The 20484-nt window shown below is 39.3% G+C and overlaps 2 protein-coding genes across 6 annotated transcripts in view; both read right to left on the bottom strand.

The window, feature by feature from the left end:
• The window catches only part of LOC143035139 (sodium-independent sulfate anion transporter-like), a 178184-nt gene that overhangs the window by 3819 nt on the left and 153881 nt on the right, over window positions 1–20484 (bottom strand). For 4 of the 5 annotated variants that reach the window (XM_076201754.1, XM_076201751.1, XM_076201755.1 and 1 more), the window contains exon 12: window positions 17226–17379. In XM_076201754.1, coding sequence (XP_076057869.1) covers window positions 17234–17379 — 146 coding nt within the window. In that variant the 3' untranslated portion in view covers window positions 17226–17233. The remainder of the gene's footprint in view (window positions 1–17225; window positions 17380–20484) is intronic. The other variant, XM_076201752.1, reaches the window with a different exon arrangement.
• LOC143035138 (uncharacterized) lies at window positions 9030–17203 on the bottom strand. The gene is made up of 2 exons (XM_076201750.1): window positions 10304–17203; window positions 9030–9131 (listed from the first exon to the last, which is right to left on the bottom strand). Exon 1 carries the CDS (start codon window positions 15323–15325, stop codon window positions 11921–11923), a length of 3405 nt encoding a protein of 1134 aa, XP_076057865.1. The 5' UTR covers window positions 15326–17203; the 3' UTR covers window positions 9030–9131; window positions 10304–11920.

The following is a 20484-nucleotide window of genomic DNA, read 5'->3' as shown; positions in this document are numbered from 1 at the left end:
AAACTCCATTATGTTACACTTCTTAGTATTAAAGTCCACTTCCCATTTCTGACTCCAGTTCCATACCCTATTTAGGTCTTCTTGCAGTGCTTCACAGTCCTCATCAGTTTCTACTTTCCTTAACAGTTTGGCGTCATCAGCAAAGAAGCTCATGTAGCAGTTCACGACCTTGTCCATGTCATTCATATAGATAGCAAACATTATTGGTGCCAGTACAGATCCTTGCGGTACTCCACTGATCACCTCTTTCCAATCTGAATATTTTTCTCTGAGCACTACTCTCATCTTTCTACCAGTCAGAAAGTCCTCCATCCATTTTAGTATGTTTCCTTGTATTCCTCCTATGTGTTCCAGTTTTTTTTGTAATTTTCTGTGTGGTACTTTGTCAAAGGCTTTTTGCAAGTCTAGGAATGCACGATCAGCCCATCCATTTCTTTCTTGCACTATGTCTATTAGTCTTGAGTAAAAGCATATTAAGTTTGTGGTGCATGATCTTCCTTGTCTGAACCTGAATTGTCTTGGGTTTAATATGTTGTTGTCCTCCAGATGTTTTACCCATCTATTCTTGATTATTTTCTCACAAATTTTGGCTATAGTGCTTGTTAGTGATACTGGCCTATAGTTGGTGGGTTCTTTCCTTGTTTCCTCCTTTATATATTGGTGCAATGTTAGCATTTTTCCAGTCCTTGGGTATGTTTCCTTCTTTGAGTGAGCTGTTTATTAAGATGTGTATTTTGTCTGTTAGTTCTTCTTTGCACTCCTTTAGAATCCAATTTGCAATACCATCCGGGCCATGTGATTTTCTGACGTCCAGTCTTGATAGATGTTCTGATATTTCTTTTAGTGATGTATGTATATATATATATATATATATATATATATATATATATATATATATATATATATATATATATATATATATATATTTGCAGAATGGCAAAGATTACTTAAATCAATTATATATTCAAGAAGACTTAGATAAATTGCATGAATGGTCTATAAAAGTGGCAAATAAAATTTAACACAAGTAAACGGAAGGTAATGCACATAGGTAAAAATAACAGTAAGTATGATTACACATTATTTGGAAATTCATTAACAAAAGTGGATAGTGAAAAGGATCTCGACATAATTATCAGTAATGGTCTCAAATCATCTAAGCAGTGTATTTCAGCCTCTGAGAAAGTAAATAAGATTCTAGGACTGATTGCATGATCTTTTGACTTCAAAAGTCCATCTCTCATTAAAAAGCTATATAAAATGTTAGTTTATCCACATATGGAGTTAAAGAAAAACATGGTTTGGCAAGGTACATGAAAGAAAAGAAGAAATAGAGACAGCAATAGAAATCCTAAAAGAAATTCAGGAGAGAGCCCAAGATTTAGCTAAAGACGTTGACGAAACATATAGGATCAGTCACCATTCTAAGGATAGAAATTGACCCATAAAGATAAAACTAAGATCACAAATGGTAGTAGAAGACATATTTGAAAAAATAGGTAACTTGGCAAGGAGTGAAAAGTACAATAAGATATGGATAAAAAGAGAAATGAATATTGAGGAATTAGAACAAGAAAAGACACTAAGAGATGAAGCAAAGGAAAAAAACGCAAAGAGAATGGAGACAGAAAGTAAGGGATTCCATTGGAGAGTAATCGACATGAGACTGAGGAAATGGTACATCAAAATGGGCGAACCAAAGACAGAAAAAAAAATGGAGAAGGAAGAAAATTGAAAGGGTCCTATACTAACATTGACGGATTAATTTCAGGACTGAATGAACTTAATGATTACCTGCTAAAAGAAAAATCAGACATAATGGGAATTGTGGAGACTAAACTAAGGGGCGAAATACCAACCATCGATGTTGGATATGGACAATACAATTACTGGATTAAAAACAGAGACAAGAAACAGGGAGGAATCATGTTCTTGGGCAAGAAAAACTTGAATGTGACAAAAATTGTGGAGGGCAAAGGTAATGTGGAACTGATCATGATAAAAGTCGAAGAGAAGAACATGAAAAGTAGAAAGTTTGTGGTGACTTATGTGCCCCGAAAAACAAATGCTTGGAAAGAGAACAAGCACACAAAAATGCTAGAAGATACAAGGCAATCATTAAATGAGATACTAATGGGTGGGGGTAAGCTGGTAATTATGGGGGACTTCAATTGCAAAGAAATTTGTTGGGAAAACATGACAGTGCGAGGAGACGCCTTGTGGGATAATGTACTACTGGATATGACCATGGAATACACAATGACTCAGTGAATCAGTGAAAATACCAGATACAGAAATAATGAGGAGCCGTCGAAACTAGATTTAATATTTACAACAGAACCTGAAATTGTGGATAAAATCCAATACAAGACACCAATTGGAAAGAGTGACCATATCCTCATTGAGACTGAACTAAAGGAAGAAATATACATGGAGAGAAATGAAAAGCATGGGAAAGGAAGATTGATGTACAACAAAATGGACTTTGCAAAACTAAAGAAATTCTTCCAGAATGCAAACTGGGAAAACTTTTACATGGAAGAAACAAAAGTGGAAGAGAAATGGAATATCTTGATGGATAATTACAATGAAGGGGTAAATAGGCATGTACCAAGACAGTAGTGAGAGAGAGTGTACATTAAATGCTGGTTCGACAAAAGATGCAGTGAGGCAAAAGACAGAAGGGACAGAGCTTGGAAAAGGTGGAGAAAAGATAAAAAAAAAAAAAAAAAAAAATGGAAAATGGCAAGTATAGAAATGAGTATGTTAAAGTGAGAAGAGAGGAAAAAAGGAACCATGAAAAGGATATCATAGATAAATGCAAAGAGCAACCCAAGCTATTCTATCGATACGTGAATGGCAAACTTAAAAACAAACAGGAAAAGGTGAAACTATGCCAAGGGAATATAGAATACACAGAAGAATTAGAAATGGCTGAAGTCATGAATAATCATTTCAAATCTGTCTTCACTAGAGAGAGAGCACAATATTGGGATGAAGGTAATGAAAGGCGATCTCCCCTCATGAGCAAGATAACAATAACACAAAAAGAAATATTAGAACACCTATCAAACCTTGACATCAGGAAATCACATGGCCTGGATGGAATTGCAAATTGGATTCTAAAAGAATGCAAAGAAGAACTAATGGACAACATACATAACATAATAAATTCCTCACTCAAAGAAGGAAAAATACCAAAAGACTAAAAAAATGCTAACATTGTACCAATATATAAAGGAAGAAACAAGGAAGAACCAACTAACTATAGGCCAGTCTAACAAGCACTATAGCCAAAATTTGTGAGAAAATTAAGAATAGATGGGTAAAACACCTGGAAGACAATAACATAATAAACCCAAGACAATTTGGGTTCAGACAAGGAAGATCATGTACCACAAACTTAATATGTTTCTACTCAAAATTAATAGACATAGTGTAAGAAAGGAATGGATGGGCTGATTGTGCATTCCTTGACTTACAAAAAGCCTTTGAGAAAGTACCACACAAAAAATTATTAAAGAAACTGGAACATATAGGAGGGATACAAGGGAACCTACTAAAATGGATGGAGGACTTCCTAATTGGTAGAAAGATGAGAGTAGTGCTCAGAGAAAAATATTCAGATTGGAAAGAGGTGATCAGTGGAGTACCACAAGGATCTATATTGGCTCCAATAATGTTTGCTATTTATGTGAATAACATGGATGATGACGTGAAATGTTACCATATTTTCCGGCGAATAGTGCGCGACTTTTTTTTTGTTGGAAGGGCCTAAATATGGGGGATGCGCATTATCTATAAAAATTCTGCGGCTGTGTAAGTGATTTTTTTCACAACAACGTGACGATGTTGGCCGTCACAAAGTCAGGACGGCACACTTCTCCGTGACGTTCCGTGAGAACAAGAAGAACAGCCATGGTGACATGAAAGAATACGCCACCATGGGCTACCGTATATAAATATTTGGTATAGATAGGTATCTGTCGAATCTTATTTTTCATGTTTAAATAGGCCTAAACAACATGAAACATGATCAATATTCATGATATTTGCCCATGTTCACAGCATTCTAGTTTGAATTTTTATGTTGGCTTTGTTGCTTCACTTTAGGTATGGTACAAATTCCGTTGCGGCCGTTCATAAACTCGTGTCAAACACCTCACTACAACACCCTCTTTCAGGAGTTATATTAACTAAACATCACCTCAATGAGAGACTGTCCTATTTCACCACTGTCATTGCAGGTTCAAAGCTAAAGCGAAACAGTCTGTAGTTTGTTTCAGTATTAAATAAAAAATTGTAAAGACAAATTATTTCCTCAAGATATAAAATGAACATTTTCTGTAAAAATCCCAAATTTTTCTGTACATTTTACTCTCAATAAACTTTTTTTAGATCATATTTCCTACAAACTATTTAAGCTACAAAGTAATAAGGGACCAACGCACAACATGAGTCATATACCGGTACATGTAGTTCCGACTTTTTCTTAGTTGTGTCCTGATTGATGCCTAAACTGACACTTAATTTAGTGACAAATCAACAGATTTCCCAGCGGTGGCTCTAGCCAATGAAAAATACTTCTCCAAGTAACCTCGTTCACATGATATAAATACCGAGGTAAAACTGCGTTATAGACAAATGCGATCGGGCATGCGCGTTATACGTCGGTGTGCGCTATCTGTGTACTGAGATAATGAAGTGCATGGGTGCGCATTATAACCCGATGCACATTTTAAGCCTGAAAATACGGTACATGAGCTTCTTTGCAGACGACACTAAACTGTTAAGGAAAGTAAAAACTGAAAAGGATTGTGAATCACTGCAGGAAGACCTGAATAAGGTATGGAACTGGAGTCAGAAATGGGAAGTGGACTTCAATATTAAGAAGTGTAGCATAATGGAGTTTGGAAAAAGCAAAAACAGAATATCAGGACAATATAAAATTGGAACCAAGGAGGTAAAGAAGAAAAGATCCAAAAAATATTTGGATGTAATTATCTCAACGACTTGTCCTATGACAAACAGATAAACAAAATTGTCGGAGAATCCTACAACTTGCTAAGATCAATCAAAGTGGCATTTACATATTTGGACAAGGAAATGATTGATAAATATTGGTCAAACTGATAAGGCCTAGACTAGAATATATGGCAACATTGTGGTTACCAAGTACCAAAAAGAATATAAAGAAAATGGAAAGAATCCAGAGAGCAGCAACAAAAATGACACCTGCACTTGCAAACTTGTCATATGAGGAGAGATTGGCTAAACTGGAGTTACCGACTTTGTAGCAAAGAAGAGAGAGAGGTGACCTACTGACCATCTACAGAATCATGAAGGGCACAGAAATACTCGATAGAGAGGCCTTGTTAAACTGGGACAGGAGAAGCACAAGAGGGCATGGAAAGAAAATAAAAAAATATAGCTACAGAAGAGATCTGAAGAAAAACAGTTTTCCACATAGAGTGGTGGACACTTGGAACAAACTGGACAATGAAATAGTGTGTATAAAAACCATTCATGAGTTTAAGAGCAAACTAGACACTGCGAGATACAAAGGCGGGACACCACGAGGGTAGCTCCCCTTCCTGCAAAATACAACTAGGTAAATGTGGAATATGCTGTTTCTGTATGGTCACTGAATCTCATTAAAGACATTGACAGACTGTAAAAAGTATGACAGCAAGCCACAAAGCTGATTCCAATTATAAAAAATAAATCATACAAAAATCAGATAAAACATATGAATCTGTTTTCCCTAAAAAAGTGTAGACTCAGAGGTGACTTGATACAGGTCTTTAAGATTCTAAAGAGAATTGACATAAAAAAAGACAAAATTTTCACACTGAATGAGAATCCGACAAGAAATAATGGTCTCAAACTGTCAGGAAATAGATTTATTTGGAAGTGGGTAGAAACAACTTCACCAACCATGTAGTTAATGAATGGAATAAACTTCCTGCAGAGGCAAGGCAATGTAGTTCAGTTTGAAGCTTTGTGATTCATTTAGTTAAACACCTAAGCAAGATGCTGTAATGACTGCCATTTATTTAATATTATTTGTTTACTTGTTTGTTATTATTTGTCTGTTTATTATTTGCTTGATTTTCATTTATTATTAGTTATATGTCAATTTATCATTATTCATTATTCACCTGTTTATTATTTAACTACACCTATGCATTTATTTATTCATTTTATTTATCATTATTTGTGTTATTATGATTTTTATCTATTTATTCATTTATCATTATTATATATATACATATATTTGCATCCAACCTAGTTATGGACCAAAAGGTCTTTCGTCAGCATGCTCTGCCTTTGTAATCCTTTGTAATATATAGTATATAAAATCCCTTTTTTTTTAATCTTCCTTTCTGTTGCGGTAATAGCTGGTACCATATTTTCCAGCTTAAAATGCGCATCGGGTTATAATGCGCACCCATGCACTTCGTTATCTCAGTACACAGATAGCGCACACCGACGTATAACGCGCATGCCCGATCGCATTTGTCTATAACGCAGTTTTACCTCGGTATTTATATCATGTGAACGAGGTTACATGGTGAAGTATTTTTCATTGGCTAGAGCCACCGCTGGGAAATCTGTTGATTTGTCACTAAATTAAGTGTCAGTTTAGGCATCAATCAGGACACAACTAAGAAAAAGTCGGAACTACATGTACCGGTATATGACTCATGTTGTGCGTTGGTCCCTTATTACTTTGTAGCTTAAATAGTTTGTAGGAAATATGATCTAAAAAAAGTTTATTGAGAGTAATATATACAGAAAAATTTTGGGATTTTTACAGAAAATGTTCATTTTATATCTTGAGGAAATAATTCGTCTTTACCATCTTTCTTTAATACTGAAACAAACTACAGACTGTTTCGCTTTAGCTTTGAACCTGCAATGACAGTGGTGAAATAGGACAGTCTCTCATCGAGGTGACGTTTAGTTAATATAACTCCCGAAAGAGGGTGTTGTAGTGAGGTGTTTGACACAAGTTTATGAACGGCCGCAACGGAATTTGTACCATACCTAAAGTGAAGCAACAAAGCCAACATAAATATTCAAACTAGGATGCTGTGAACATGGGCAAATTTCATGAATATTGATCATGTTTCATGGTGTTTAGGCCTATCTAAACATGAAAAATAAGATTCAACAGATACCTACCTATACCAAATATTTATATACGGTAGCCCATGGTGGCGTATTCTTTCATGTCACCATGGCTGTTCTTCTTGTTCTCACGGAACGTCACGGAGAAGTGTGCCGTCCTGACTTTGTGACGGCCAACATCGTCACGTTGTTGTGAAAAAATTACACACACAGCCGCAGAATTTTTATCGTAGGCCATAGATAATGCGCACCACCGGATAACGCGCACCCCCCATTTTTAGGCCCTTCCAACGGAAAAAAGTCGTGCACTATATGCCGGAAAATATGGTAATACGAATGTGAAGATCTTCAGTATGGGAAAAATAAAAAGTAGACTTCATTGAAGTAGTGGATAAAAGAGGAGAAAAAGTCCTATGAATGTGTGCTGAAAGAGGACTAGTGGTTAGTAAACTTATTATATTTTTATCTACATCCTGAAAGACCACCAAATATGCTAAAACATGCAAGAATAAAATACCTGCTCAGAGTCGCTCCAGAAAGAAGAAAGATAAGGGTTCACTAACTCAAAAAATGCTTATCTTGGGGAAGTGTTCTGAAATTCCTTTTTGAAAGAGTCCAAGTCACAGACATCTAGAAAAGCCTGGCAACAGACATGTAACCACAACACAGAAGATATAAAGTGCTTTATATAACATTGCCTTACACTTGTCACTTCTGGAATGCAATACAAAACCCTTTTGCAGAGTGACTTATGGGCTGAACCAGTGGCTGCAATCAGCTCCCTAGAGGTCGCAATTCTTCTGCAAGTGAGAATCAGAGGAATGGACTGATTGATTGATTTAATATGAACACATTGTGCACCAAATTTGTTTTATTTGCCTTGTCATATTCCATGACACTTCACTAGCACAAAGGCCATGGGCATCACTAACACACAGGATATGGGCATTACTGATACAAAGGATGTGGGTTTGGTGCCAAGCCACATCATATCTAGAGCCACAGTGCCTACCTTCTAAATAAATTGCATATAATATTAGGTCACCTTAAATTTAGATAAAATGTATGATTATACACATAGGTAACTTATGATATATGGCCAGTTACAGAAGATTTTGCTGTGGAGATGGTGGAGGACTACACAGCTAGGACCTCCCAATACCAGGGTCAGAGGCTGTTATATATAATGGCACAAAGAAGTAGCATCCTTGGAAATTTTTAATTTATTCCTTTTTGTGTTAGATAGCTAGAGATTGGTAAATTGTGAGCCTTCTTCACACAGAAAATAAAGACATGGGTAGATTGTGTTGAATTGGGCAAATAGTGATAGAATAGGCTATATTGGCACACATAGGTACTTGTGCCTGGCACTGGTGTTGTGTGGTCATGATATAAGTTAAGATGTGTGGGCATTGGCATCTGTCTGACTCTTATGCTCACACTCTGTTCACACTCAACTTCATTGTAAGTTAAAAGTAATTTTGTAACTAATGAGAATTAAATAAGTTTTGCACATAACCACTTTTGCTATCCAAGTAGAGTTGAATAGATCCATAAAAAGGGGCAAAATATCATCCTGGCCATTGGATTGCAGGAACTGTTTGGATCACGGCCTACATTCGATGCATCAACATAAATACAAAGGCTAGTTTGTGACAGTTTTATCAACCATTCAATAAGTTTACTCATTTCTTTGCTTCTCTTTTTGTTCTCTAAGGCTAGGGATTTAATTGAGTATTATTATTATTATCATTATTATTATTATTTTTTTCTTTCATGTCAAGAAAGATGTCTAATTTCCTCCTTATCCCCATGGTATTCATGAATTCCTCCCACTTAGCTTCTTCAAAAAAAAAAAAAAAAAAAAAAAAAAAAAAAAAAAAAAAAAATAAAAAGTACCGTATTTTTCGGACCATAAGGCGCTTCGTACCATAAGGCGCACCCGTAATTTGCCATTCCCCGTCCTTACATAAGGCGCACCTGACCATAAGGCGCACCTGACCATTAGGCGCACCTGGTTAGGTAGGTCAAACACCACCAGAGGCGCCACCGTCGATGACGAGCACAATAGCGCGTCATTTTATGCGCACGCCATGCAAACGGCCAAATTTCATTCATACAAATGTTATGCGAGTGTATTTACTACGATCGTAGTAAATTTCAAACAATTACATCATCAGTTACATGTCGGTACATAAAAACATAAGATAAACATGGCGGCTTGCATTCAGCAGTAAATCGAAAATTGGTTTGTTTCAGTGTAAAAAATGAGCTAAATAAATTCAGTGTATTGGCAACTGCCCAAAATGAACGAAAACTACTAGTCTCGCAGATTATTCTAATACCAAAATAAAGGCAGCGTGTTACGGAAGAGCTGAGAAATCGGTGGTACTAATTAGTTTTTTTTTTTTTTTTTTTTTTCTTCTATCGGGTCGGATTATCGAATAACAACAACATCAACGTCCATCCCGCCATCTTATCTATGATCACTGGTGGTATGAATCAAACTTCACTCTATCAAGTTTCTTACTATTATGTTATTAGTGTAATAGACTTATAGTTGAATTATTTGAACTATTTTCTTTAAAATATGTGATTTTCATGTAATATGATCAAAGAGAAGTTACGTTTTTATCCTCCGTAATATTACGGACCACAGCTACGATTCGTCCTGCCCGCTATCTATGATCATTGGTGGTATGGATCAAGCTACACTATTAAGTTTGTTACTGTTGTGTTATTAGTGTAATAGATTGCATATAGTTGAATTATTTAAACTATTTTCTTTAAATTGTGTGATTTTCATGTAATTTGACGGTATTCGTAGGTGTGGTGGGTAATTTTACAGAGGATAAAAACGTAATTCTGTGATTAAATTACATGGAAATCACACATTTTAAAGAAAATAGGTCAAATAATGCAACAATATGCTAAATTCTTATATAAGATTATGCCTGTCAGTAAAAACCGTCATTGTTTACGTTTGATCGGCGATTAGTCAGACCGCACGTTTCGGCCCGATTTTCCCTTCAAAATGCAATATCTAGAGAACTAGGACAGCTAGATGGATAATTCAAATTGCATTGTACTCATAGCGACTTTCTGCATCACATGATAACTACTTCAGGTCAAATATCAGGAATTCCATTTTCATGTTGACCTAGTTAACCTGGTCTCGTCATCGGATAATCATGCAAATGTGAGTGCATTCAGAACTGAACATTTTCGTTGTTGAATGAGAAAAATCGGTTGGGATTTAGCAAAATTACAAAAATAAATGATATATTTTTTATTTTGGTCAGTGAAATCAGACCACCTCCATGGACGGTCTGCCCTGCCAATACCCCTATAAAACAACAAACATGTTACGGGAATTATGGGGAATAAAACCAACAGTAGCAGTTTATTCCCGGAATTCTCTATTCACTTAAAAACACAAGATTACAAATGAAGGTAAATTTTTAGTTTCGACCATGGGCGCAATATAGCAATAGAAAATTAATTATCAATTTTGTAAATTATAATGTATCAACGTAATATGCAATTTTGTGAGCGGAAATAAAAAACAAAAAAAATTGCTGAAACGGATTTCGTAAGTAACGAAGTCGTGTCGGACGAATGGTACGCCATGTTTGTTATGATAGATGCCGACGTCGAAGAAATGAAAGGGTGATGAATTCGTCTAATCTAATCTAACCTGTGTTTAATAAATAATTACCTGCAAATTAAATGTTATCCGGCTCGTCCTCGTTGTCGTCGTCGTGAGAGACGTTGGCGTCCCGATCCTATGCTACCGACTTCTTTCATTAGCATATTACGTTGATACATTTTAATTTACAAAATTAAAAATTAATCGTATATTGTTATATTGCGCCCATGATCGAAACTAAAAAAATACCCAAATGACTACAGTCTGAGTGGAGCGAGACTAGATCAATGCAAAATGGCTGTCTGTGTTGTGGACGCTATCATGTCATAGCCATGATAGCGTGAATGAATGCGGTGGCATGGACCCGAAAACTGTCTAAGTTTTCGCAATTTCTTGTCAAGATACATGCACCTTGGTTATAACTTGGTTGTAACTTTTGTTAAGCCTATGCACTGTCGCCGTCGGCAGGCTAGCTACGAAACGTGTCAAAATAGTACGTCACTATCCTAGGCATTTTTTTGCACTGAAGCCACACATAAGGCGCACCGCACGATAAGGCGCACCACCCGATTTTGGCCAATTTTAAGGATTTTGCCCGCGCCTTATGGTCCGAAAAATACGGTAACCTGCTTTCCTAAAACTGAGTCTTCCTTGCCTGTCTGATTCATTCATTGACTCTATTTCCTCATCCTCCAGCTGAAACTCGATTGTCACATAGTCACTTTTTCCTAGGGTGCAAAGGTAGTTCAATGAGCTGATGAAGTCTGGCTGTTTGGTTGGTAACAGATCTAATTTTGTGGGAATGTCATCTTTTACCCATGTCACTTCCTTTACCCACTGGGTCATTGTGTTCTCCTTTACTATATATAGCAAGTTATTCCCCAGGTGGGAGTGGATTTTATGCCTTTGTTTTTTGGCTACCTCCCTTGTAAGGGGGAAAAAGCCTTTGTTATTTCCCCAGGAATCTGCTATACCACTTGCTTCTATTCCTCCCAATTGACATCACTGCAATTAAAATTTCCAATATGGAGTATATTGCTACTTTGTTCATTAATTTTCTTTAGGAAAAGAGCTGTATCCAGTATCATTTCATGATATTTAGCTTCATTCCAAGTTCTTGTCTTGGGGGAACATATTCTACCAAGAAGTCTGTCTTATTCTGTCTTCAGTACTGATTTTTAGGTGAGTTGCTTCAGCTTTGCCTTCCATGCCAGGCCAGTACACAGCCTGTCTCGCCCTTCGTAGCATCCCGTCTAAACCTTGATGGCTTGCGTGGAGGTTTGCTGCCACACGGTGTCTCAGTGCTGCAGGTACCACTAAACGGACCGCTCCTTGTTCGTAGGTGTATGTCACCAGCCCTTGCGACACCGCCAGTCTGTCCCTGACTCCATAGAACTGTCGCAGGCAGGTCAGCTCTTGAGCCCGTTGTGGGTGCCAATCTCCTGCTGTCACTTTAGCGATGAGTAGCTGATAGTCTGGGCCATCGGCGGCGGCCTGCACCACTGCCGAGTTCTCCAGGGCTATTTGGTCATCGCTGTCGAGCACCGCCACTGTTGCGGCCGCTACAGCAGCTTCCATGTCGTTGGCCAGCTCTTCATCTATGACGTCCGGTGGTGCACAGAGCGCTGGGTAACGGGACAAGAAATCGGCTGCAGAGTTGCGCTTACCTGGGAGGTACTTGATCTGGAACCTATATTGCAGCGTTTTCTCCTTCAGGGCAAACAGTCTCGGGTTCACTATGTCCTTCAGCTCTCTGTCCCCCAGGAGCTTCACTAGCGGACGGTGGTCGGTGATTATGAGGAGATTGGGGCATCCAAGCAGGAAAAGGCGAGCTTTACGGAGGCACCATGCGACAGCCAGAGCTTCGCCCTCCACCGGTGCGTAACCTGCCTCCGCGGGTGTTAGGTGACGGCTGCCACACAGCGCCAAGCGCCACCCGCTCTTGCAGCAGAAGGGAGCCTCTCTCAGGGGGCAGGGGCAGTATTGCTGTAGAATGACAAAGCCAATGCCCACCTTGCTCCAGTCCGTCACTACCACCGTAGGTCTGTCCTTGTCGTAATATGTTAGGCCTTCTTTGGCGAGCTTGCAGACTACTTCTTTGGCTTGCCGAAACTTTTCCTGTAGGTTTTCGTCCCAGTAGACTTTCCTCCCCTGTGGTCTCCGTAGTAACTCCCGGAATGGCTCCATGACTGGAGCGGTGGCTAGGAAAGGTGCCAGCTGGTTGACGAACCCATGCCAGGAGCGTATGTCTGTTATGGATGGTTCGACAGGCATGTCAAAGTTCCTGATGGCGGCCAGTCTTTCTTCCGTGGGCTTGTAGGAGTCCCAGCCTACATGAAAGCCCACCTGCCTTCTACAAAACCTGAATTTTTCTGGTTTCAGGGTCACACCTTTCATGGCACATGTCTCCAGAAAATCATACGTGTGCCAGAAGGCGTCTTCCACGCTGGCGTCGTACAGTAGGGTATCGTCCACACACTTGAATTTTCTTGGGATCCCAGCGATGGCGTCGTCGTACCTTCTGGTATAGGCATCCGGAGCAGCACAGTGGCCCATGGGGGTTCTACAGTACCTATACCTGCCCCAAGGTGTGATGAAGGTAGTAAGCCTTCTGCTGGCTTCCTGTAGCTCTACCTGATGGAAGCCCCAGTGAGCATCTGCTGTTGTCTTGTAGGTGTGGCGTGGGATGCCAGATACCATGTCAAACGGTGTAGGAGTGTGGTGGGTCTCTCTCCTGCAGGCGGCATTGAGTTTCTGGTAGTCGATGGTGCGTCTCGGTTGGCCCGACTTCTTCGCGACCACCACCATCCTTGCGCACCATTCTGTTGCCTCTCCAACTGGTACCGGCTCCAAGATTCCCTTCCTCACGTCCTCGTCCAGCTGCTTCTTCACCACCGCCTCCCAGTGTTTCGGCACCGTAGCCGGTGTATGGCAGGCGTAGGGCTTGGCGTCCGGGAGCAGGTGGATGGCATGTGGCTCACCTTCCATTACTGGCAGAGGGCTCCTGTCAGTGTTGAACGTTGACCCGGAAAAATGGCGGAGAAGCCAGTTCTCTAGCTGTGGCACATTTTCTTCTAGTGAGGTGAACGGGACTGAGGTAGGCCGCGGCAGCGGCAGTGCGCCGTCAGTTGACTCGGTGGCAGCCGATGCTGCAACTGCGGGCTGGTGCGGGAAGTTAGGGTGTACCAAACCCAGATCCTTACAGGCCTGTAAGGAAATGTAGCAACGGGAGGCGGTCTTCACGACGAAGACCTCTTGCGTCGTGAACCTGCTGCCATGTTGCATGCGACAGGTAACTGCGCCCATGGGTTTCAGGCTCACATTCGCTACGTCACGCAGGCTGCCCCGGCTCACTAGCGATTTCGTATCAACGCCCAGGGCGGCTAGCAGGCCTGGTCCCGCAACGCACACCTGGGCTCCTGTGTCCGGTACCACTCGGATCCTGGCCGATGTCTCCTTCCGTGTGTCGCTGACGGTCACCCAAATACACGGCTGGCTCTGGGCTTTCCCTGCGGCTGCAATTACTATACCGGAGGCTTCCCCCTCCATCGCAGCTGCTTTTTTACTCTTCCTGCACAGGCGACGTAGATGACCGGTCTTGCCGCACCCGTAGCATGTCAGCGTCTCCGCAGGACACATGCCTTTCCTTGGCATGTGATTGCCCCCACAGTTGCCACAGTGGGGCTTGTGGGGTGGTGGGCGGTTCCCAGCGACCTGTGGCTGGAGATCCTCTTGCGGTGCGCATGGCTGCGGAGTCACCGCCGCCGTTGGCGTTAGCGTCTCACGCCCAAGATTACCGTCCAGACCTGGGGGAGCGGCGTCCTTGTGAGCCGCCTCGAACGCCACACAAAACTTACGCAAGGAATCTGTATCCTTGAACGAATCACATTTGCGAAATACCTCCTCTTTTAAACCAACACTCTCCAAACCACTCACTAGCTTACGGAGCAGCATGTACTCAGACAAGCTACTGTCACAATGGGGGCACTTAAATTCGCAATCCGCTGCACACTGAGCAGACCGAGTAAAGTACTCACTTATGGGCTCGTTGCGTTCCTGGCGAGCGGTGAAGAACCTGCACCAGTCGGCTGCCTGGTTGGTCGCCTGGAGGGCGATGCCACTGATAGAGTCCAAGGCTTCCTTGACGGTCAGTGCCTGCCACTCGGCTGCGGTGAACCTGGCATCTAAGGAGCGTTGCAGAGGAGGCGTACAATGGAGGCGGATGTACAGGACGGCCTCCGTCGGTGCCCACCCATTCAGGTCCAGCCAACACTGCATCGAACGTCTCCACGACCGGAACGCTGCTGTGGACATGTCCATGTCGCACTTCTCAGGGGCTGACGACCGTGAGACTGATGTGGTCTGAGCAGGGCGCGCTGCTAGCTGCTGCTGTAGGGAGACGATGGCGTCGGTTTGCGCCAGGAGCAGCCGGTGAGCCTGCTCGAGTGCTGTCGGCGTCTGTGGCGTCTGTGATCCACCCAACACTCTCCTGTGGGTGGATCTGGGGGTATAGGTGGGTCTTTCTCGTGCCCGTCCAGCCATGGTGGGTAGCGTAGGTTTGATCTCTCACTGCGCCATGTACAATATACTTTATTGTGGCATGGTCTACAGTGTACTGTCCCGGCAGTGCGCGGCAGCGCCTACAACGGCTTGCGCGTTGCCGATATGTCGGCCCAACATATCGTACATATCGTACAGTTCATGGTCACTCTTTCCTATTGGAGTTTTGTAATAAATTTTATAGACAATTTCAGGTTCTGTCGTAAGTATTAAATCCAGCCTTGATGGTTCTTCACTACCTCTGTATCGGGTATTTTCCTTTATCCACTGAGTCGTTGTGTATTCGATGGTCATGTTGAGCAGGACGTTGCCCCAGAGTTCCTCTCCACCCTTCACTGCCATTTCCTCCCAACATATTTCTTTTTAATTAAAGTCACCCATAATTACTGTATCTCCTCTGTCCTTCAGTATATTAGTTAATTCATATTTTGTATCTTCTAATATTTTGGAATGATCACTTTCTGTCCAGGACTTTGTTTTGGGGGGCACATATACCACTACAAATTTTCTACTCTTCATATTTTTGTTTTCAACTTATATTGTAATTGATTCTACATTATTTTTTCTTTCAGTTATTTTTGTTACATTTAAATCTGTATTAGTCAAAATCAATACTCCGCCACCCTGTTTATCCTTTCTATTTTTTGTCCAGCAGTTATATAAACCTTGTCCCACAGTGTTGGGTGGTGGAGTACACTTCAATTTGGTTTCCACTATTCCCATTATGTCTGTTTTTTTCTAAGGCCAGATAATCATTTTATTCATTCATTCCTGAAGTTATTCCATCTATATTGGTATAAGTTATTTTTGATTTCCTTTCTCCTCGTCTTTTTCTGTCTTCCTTGTTTCCTTTTCTTTATATACCATTTTCTCAGCCACAGGTCTACCACTCTCAAAAAAAATTGTTTTTTTAGTTTCAGTTCCTTTTTTTTTTTTTTTTTCATTCGCTTCATTTCTAAGTTCTTTTTCTTTTTCTTCTTCACTCATTTCTTTTTTTATCCATACATTCTTGTAATGTTCACTATTTGCTAATTTCATTGTTCTGGATAGTACTTCCTTGGCAATTGTTTGAGATCTAAGCTTTACTTTCAGTGGCCTGTATTGTTTTTCTTTAGAGTATCTGCCCATCCTATAGGTCTCCTCAATTTCCCTATCCAAACCTTGTCCTTCTGCTTGTAATTCAACATTTTTTGTGAGTTTGGTCTCCACTAGACACAAAATATCAGGCTCGATTATCCTTAAATAGTCATTTCCAACCTGGCCAACATTAAACCATCAGCATTAGGATATGCTACTCTAAGTTTCCTTGTGGTGTTTCCTTTGGAATACTGCCTTCTTGGTTTTTTAGGAACCATTTCCTCACCTGATTGACAACAGCTGTTTTTCTTCTGTCCTCTCATTTTTGGCTTTGGCTCCTAAGGGTTTTTGTATCTTTGCTGGTTCCTCTTCATTAACATGTTTCTTAATCTAAATATTTTTTAAGTTTTCCTCTTGTGCTAACTTCCAAGACTTGCTAATTACTTTTTTTGCCATGGCTTGCAACTTGAACATTATTTTCATTGGATGTGAGCCATTCTCTTATGCTGACCTAACCTATACATTCTATCAATTTGACCTGTTATATACAAATCCTCCCCTAGAGCTATTGATGTAATTTCCCTAATCATCTACATTTCTGGCTCATGGCATAACTTCCATGAATTGATATGTTTTTCTTGGCAACCTAAAAGTAAGACTCATCTAGACTTGTCAGCTACATCTCTGATAAGAGGTTCTCTATTTTATTATAACTTTAACTATTCTTTCTAGGCTATCTACGAGATGTTACCTTCATGATACTACATGATACTAAGCTATCTACATGATACTACAAGAGTCATACTTTACAGCTTATTCCTTTGGCACTATTTGAACTGCAGGATGTCTTTGAGGTTCAAGTAAGGGATCACTTCCTTCTTGGTCATGCATCGAACTGGACCTTGGTCTTGATACTGGAGCTGAAACTGTACTGATCCCACCCCAAGCAGCATCTACACCTGAAAGGGAAAATATGCTTATGAAATGCATGTGCTAAGGGGTATAAGTAAATTACATACATTTTATTTATGAAAATGCTGAAAAGTTTATAAAAGAAAAACACTCCAATTTACTGAAAATAATTTTATTATATATGTTATTAGCCAGTGTCACCTTAACTCATAGTTGGTGTATACTAACAATTTTAATCAGCTGAAATGCTTATCTCCATAAGCATTTTAAGAAATATGATATAAGTTTATCATTCTAAGGCATGGACCAAGAATGGGCACTTGCAAGTTGTAGTCTTGTGAGATGGATATTACAGAAAATCATTTCCCTGATGCTTGTCTTCAACACCCATCAACATCTGGAGGTACAGCCCTAAGGAGTTGCACCTCCAGGAGGCCTGGGACCTATCTATCAAATTCAGTTGTACTTTCTCCAACTTTTTATATAAGGAGGACTTAAACTGGTGAATGCTCCCTTAATTCCAATAGTGATGGTATAAAAACAGTCCCACACTAATTAAATACAGACAAATACTACAATGTTTCTTTATGAAGTGATCTATGGATGTCCTAGGAATCAGTGCTAGCCACTGTGGGGTTCTGGGTTTCCAATCAGAGATAATTGAGGTAAAAATTACCATCAATATAATTCTAACCCTATATTCTTCATGTCAAAGAACCCACACACGTTGGTCAAAGTGACAACGAAGTTTGGAACTCCAAGAAAACTTCAAGATTCATCGATCTCAACAATGAGGGAATACCTTTGTTATATTAATAGGGAAGGGGAAAGCTCATGGTGTAGTGGGAAGGTGAAGAAAATGGAGAAAGGGAGAGATTACTGAGGGAAATGGAAGGAAATGAGGAAGGTGATGAATGGGTTCCCCCAGACGGCAGGAGAAATGTCAACAAAAGAGCTGCAGATGACACAGGCGAAGTCGAAAATATCAGTAAAAGCATTAAGTTTAGAAATATAGAGAAGAACAGCATAATAGAAAGTGGAGATAATAATTTCCATGGATTTAATGAGGGGGGGATGCCAACCTCTCCCGATTAGCAAGTCTAGAGGAAAAACTAGAGAAAATGACCAAGCATTGGGAGGCTAGGTTCAGCCAACTTACATGGATTACGGAAAGAGTTGATAAATTGGAAGAACTAAAGAAGGAGAACCAAAACCTAACCAAATAAATAGAAGAATTAAAAAGACAGTTAAAAGAAGTAAAAGATGAGAATGAGGAATTAAAGAATAATAATAAAGAGTCAATACCAAACGAAGCACAGGGTTGGAGAAAAATCCAAGAAAATAACAAAGTTGTATTTACAGATATAGTGAAACAACAGATGAAAGAACAAAATAAGGACACAATTATTAAAGTGATGAGAGAGAAGGAGAATATAGTGAGAGACTTAGCAGACAAAAAGAAATGTATAATTATATTAGGGGTGGAAGAGAAGTATAATCTAAATAGGACAAGAGTAAAAGAGGAAAAGGAAAAGGTATACAATATATTAAAAGTAGTTCAAGAGGATGGACAAGAAACAAGGAAAGAAATTGAAGAAATATATAGATTAGGGAAATATAATACAGATAAGATCAGCCCAATTAAGATCAAATCTAGGTCACAAATGACAGTAGAGAATATCTTAGCAAAAACAGGGAAACTAGCAGACAGTGAACAATATAAACAGGTATGGATAAAAAGAGAAATGAATAAAGAGGAAAGAGAGGAGAAAACAAAACAACTAGAAGCTAAGGGAAAAAACAAGAAAAGAACAGAGTCAGAAGAAGAGAAATTCTATTGGAGAGTAGTGAATATGAAAATGAAGAAATTGTTCATAGCAGAGAAAAACAAAAGGGAAACAGAAAACACAATGGAAGTAGCAGAAAATTAAAAGTGTCTTACACAAATATAGATGGCTTAATAACAGGCTTGAACGAACTGAATGATTATCTGAAGGAAAAAGAACCGGACATAATGGGAATTGTAGAGACAAAATTGAAAGGTCCACTACCACCTAACAGTGTAGGACATGGTGCATATAATTATTGGATTAGAAACAGAGGTAAAACAGGGGGTGGAGTTATGTTCCTAAGAAAGATATAAATGTGAGGAATGTCACATATGGAAAGAATAGAGTAGAGATGATTATGATGGAAGTGGTGGACAAGGATGGGAAGAGCAGGAAGTTTGTAGTAAATTATGTGCCTCCTAAAATGGCTTTGTGGGAAGAGAAAGAACACAAAAGTATTTTAGATGACACAAGGATAACACTAAATAAGATAATGGAAGATGGAGGAAGAATAGTTATAATGGGTGACTTTAATTGTTAAGAAATCTGCTGGGAAGAGATGACAGTAAAGGGTGGAGATGACCTATGGGGAAATGTACTACTTTATATGATTATATTATAGAACATACAATGATACAATGGATTCAAGAAAATACTAGGTATAGAAATGAGGAAGAACCATCGAAACTGGACCTAATAATCACATCAGAACCTGGAATAGTGGACAAGATTGAATATAAGACACCAATAAGTAAAAGTGACCACATACTGATTGAACTGGAACTAAATGAGGAAAAATACATGAAAAAAATGAACAATATAGAAAGGGAAGATTAATGTATGAATTTTTTTTTTTTTTTATAGATTAAGAGAATTCTTTCAAAAAGCAGACTTAGAAAGAATACAGAAAGAGGAAACAACAGTAGAAGAAATATGAAATATTTTGATAAAAATTTATAAAGGAGAGGGAAAGTATGTCCCAAGACAAAAACAAGAAAAAGAATATATAAAGTGCTGGTACAACAAAAGATGTAGGGAGTTAAAAGACAAAAGGGATAAAGCTTGGATAAAATTGAAAAAATACAAAAGACATGAAAAATGGAGAATATATACTAGTTATAGAAATGAATATGTACAAGTGTGCAGAGAAGAAAAGAGAAAGTATGAAAAAGATGTCATAGAAAAACGTAAAGATCAACCAAAACTATCTTACAGATATGTAAACAATAAACTGAAAAACAAAAAAGAATTAGAGAAACTACGACAAGGAGGAGTTGAATACACAGAGAAAATAGAAATGGCAGAAATTATGAACAAGCATTT

Source organism: Oratosquilla oratoria, chromosome 18 (genome assembly GCF_046742065.1).
Source record: "Oratosquilla oratoria isolate Oo_2021 chromosome 18, ASM4674206v1, whole genome shotgun sequence".
In the NCBI taxonomy this organism is placed as follows: Eukaryota; Metazoa; Arthropoda; class Malacostraca; order Stomatopoda; family Squillidae; genus Oratosquilla; species Oratosquilla oratoria.
The sequence above is the reverse complement of the archived record's forward strand: the minus strand, read 5'-3'. Positions and strand labels throughout refer to the sequence as shown.

Excerpts from the sequence above, each read along its gene's own strand:
- LOC143035138 (XM_076201750.1), bottom strand. The coding sequence starts at position 15,325 with ATGGCTGGACGGGCACGAGAAAGACCCACCTATACCCCCAGATCCACC.